The following is a 2,181-nucleotide window of genomic DNA, read 5'->3' as shown; positions in this document are numbered from 1 at the left end:
CGAGAAGGTGAGGGTGGGGGAGTCGCGGGGGGAGGCGGAGCGGGAGGGGGAGGGGGCCCCGCTCAGCGTCCGCATCAGCAACGTCTGAGGGGGGACAGAGAGGTGACATCGGCACCGGGGTGGTACTGGAGCAAGGGGTGGCATCGGGCCCCAGGTGGCACCGGAGGAAGGGGTGGCACTGGAGCGAGGGGGTGGCAGCAGATGCTGGAGGTGTCACCAGATTCAAGGGGACATCAACGTCTGGAGGTGACGCCACGTCTGGAGGTGGCACCATGTCTGGAGGTGTCACCATGTCTGGAGGTGGCACCATGTCTGGAGGTGGCACCAGCCTTGGAGGTGTCACCACAAGGTGTCACCATGTCTGGTCTGGAGGTGGCACCATGTCTGGAGGTGGCACCAGCCCTGGAAGTGCCACCAGCCTCAGAGTGTCACCAGCCCTGCAGATGTCACCACATCTGGAGGTGTGACCAGCCTCAGAATGTCACCAGCACCTGGAGGTGTCACCAGCCCTGGAGATGCCACCAGCCTCAGAGTGTCACCAAGTCTGGAATTGTCGCCAAGTCTGGAGTTTTCACTGGTTTCAATGGGACACCAATGTCTGGAGGTGTCACCAGCCCCAAAGTGTCACCAACGCCTGGAGGTGCCACCAGCCCTGGAACTGGCATCGGCCCCTGGAGGTGTCACCAGCCCCAGAGTGTCAACAAGTCTGGAGCGTCACCAACAACTGGAGGTGCCACCAGCCCCAAAGGGATACCAAGGTCTGGAGGTGCCTGGAGGTGTCACCATGTCTGAAGGTGTCGTCAGCTGGAGGTGTCACGAAGTCTGGAGGTGCCACCATCCCCGAGGAGACACCAAGGTCTGGAGGTGTCACCATGTCTGAAGGTGTCATCAGCTGGAGATGTCACCAGCCCCAGAGTGTCAACAAGTCTGGAGTGTCACCAACAACTGGAGGTGCCACCAGCCCCAAAGGGATACCAATGTCTGGAGGTGCCATCAAGCCCCTGGAGGTGTCACCAAGTCTGGAGGTGTCACCATCCCCGAGGAGACACCAATGTCTGGAGGTGTCACCAAGTCTGGAGGTGCCACCATCCCCGAGGAGACACCAAGGTCTGGAGGTGTCACCAAGTCTGGAGGTGTCACCATCCTCAAGGAGACACCAAGGTCTGGAGGTGTCACCATGTCTGAAGGTGTCATCAGCTGGAGGTGTCACCAAGTTTGGAGGTGCCACCAGCCCCAGAGCGTCCCCAATGCCTGGAGGTGTCACCAGCCCTGGAGGTGCCACCAGCCCCCAAGGGACACCAATGACTGGAGGGGCCACCAGCCCTGAAGGCGTCATCAATGCTTGAGGTGTCACCAGTGCCTGGAGGTGTCACCAGCCCTGTGCCACTAACCTCAGAGTGTCACCAAGTCTGGAGGTGCCACCAGCCCGAAGGGGACATCAATGTCTGGTGGTGTCACCAGTCCTGGAGGTGCCACCAAATCTGGACATGCCACCAGCCCTGGAGGTGTCACCTGCCTCAGGGTATCACCAATGCCTGGGGGTGCCATCAATGTCTGGAGGTGCCACCAGCCCCAAAGGGACATCAACATCTGGAGGTGTCACCAAGGCTGGAGGTGTCACCAATGTCTGAAGGAGCCACCAGTCCCAGAGTGTGACCAGTGCTGAGGTGTCACCAGCCCTGATGGTGTCATCAGTCCTTGGAGGTGCCACCAGCATCTGGAGGTGCCACCAACCCCAAAGTGCCACCAATGCCTGCAGGTGCCACAAATCCTCCAGTCCTCCAAGGTGTCCCCAGTGCCACCAGCCCCTGGAGGTGCCACCAGGTCCTGGAGTTGCCACCAGCCCCTGAAAGTTTCACCAGTGCCTGGAAGTGCCACCAACATCTGGAGGTGTTACCAACACCTGAAGTGCCACCAGCCCCAAAGTGTCACCAAGCCCTGGAAATGCCACCAATACCTGGAGGTGCCACCAGGTCCTGAAAGTGCCACCAGCCCCGAAGTGTCACCAACACCTGGAAGTGCCACCAACATCAAGATGCCACCAACACCTGGAAGTGCCGCCAGTCCCTGGAAGTGCCACCATCTTCTGGGGGTGCCACCAACCCCTGGGAGTGACACCAGCCCCGAAGTGCCACCAACCCCTGGAGATGCCACCAACCTCTGGGGGTGACACCACCCCAA

At 60.5% G+C, this 2,181-nt stretch overlaps 2 protein-coding genes across 3 annotated transcripts in view; both read left to right on the top strand.

Annotated features, from left to right (window-relative positions):
* KCNJ10 (potassium voltage-gated channel subfamily J member 10) overlaps positions 1-2,030 on the top strand; it is a 3,132-nt gene extending 1,102 nt beyond the window's left edge. The window contains 1 exon segment of the mRNA XM_008640197.2: positions 8-2,030. Coding sequence (XP_008638419.2) covers positions 8-88 — 81 coding nt within the window. The 3' untranslated portion in view covers positions 89-2,030.
* Positions 248-2,151, top strand: LOC108448769 (nascent polypeptide-associated complex subunit alpha, muscle-specific form-like). Of its 2 annotated transcripts, none has more exons than XM_017742796.1 (3): positions 248-300; positions 498-776; positions 811-2,151. In XM_017742796.1, exons 1-3 carry the CDS (start codon positions 273-275, stop codon positions 1,344-1,346), a joined length of 843 nt encoding a protein of 280 aa, XP_017598285.1. In that variant the 5' UTR covers positions 248-272; the 3' UTR covers positions 1,347-2,151. The 2 variants fall into 2 exon arrangements, with proteins under 2 accessions (XP_017598285.1, XP_017598284.1); XM_017742795.1 differs by having other exon boundaries at positions 253-318.
* The last annotated feature ends 30 nt before the right edge of the window (positions 2,152-2,181 follow it).

The sequence above is a fragment of the Corvus brachyrhynchos genome, unplaced genomic scaffold, assembly GCF_000691975.1.
Source record: "Corvus brachyrhynchos isolate BGI_N302 unplaced genomic scaffold, ASM69197v1 scaffold419, whole genome shotgun sequence".
In the NCBI taxonomy this organism is placed as follows: domain Eukaryota; kingdom Metazoa; phylum Chordata; class Aves; order Passeriformes; family Corvidae; genus Corvus; species Corvus brachyrhynchos.
Note: the sequence above shows the minus strand (reverse complement) of the source record. Positions and strands in the feature narration are given on the sequence as shown.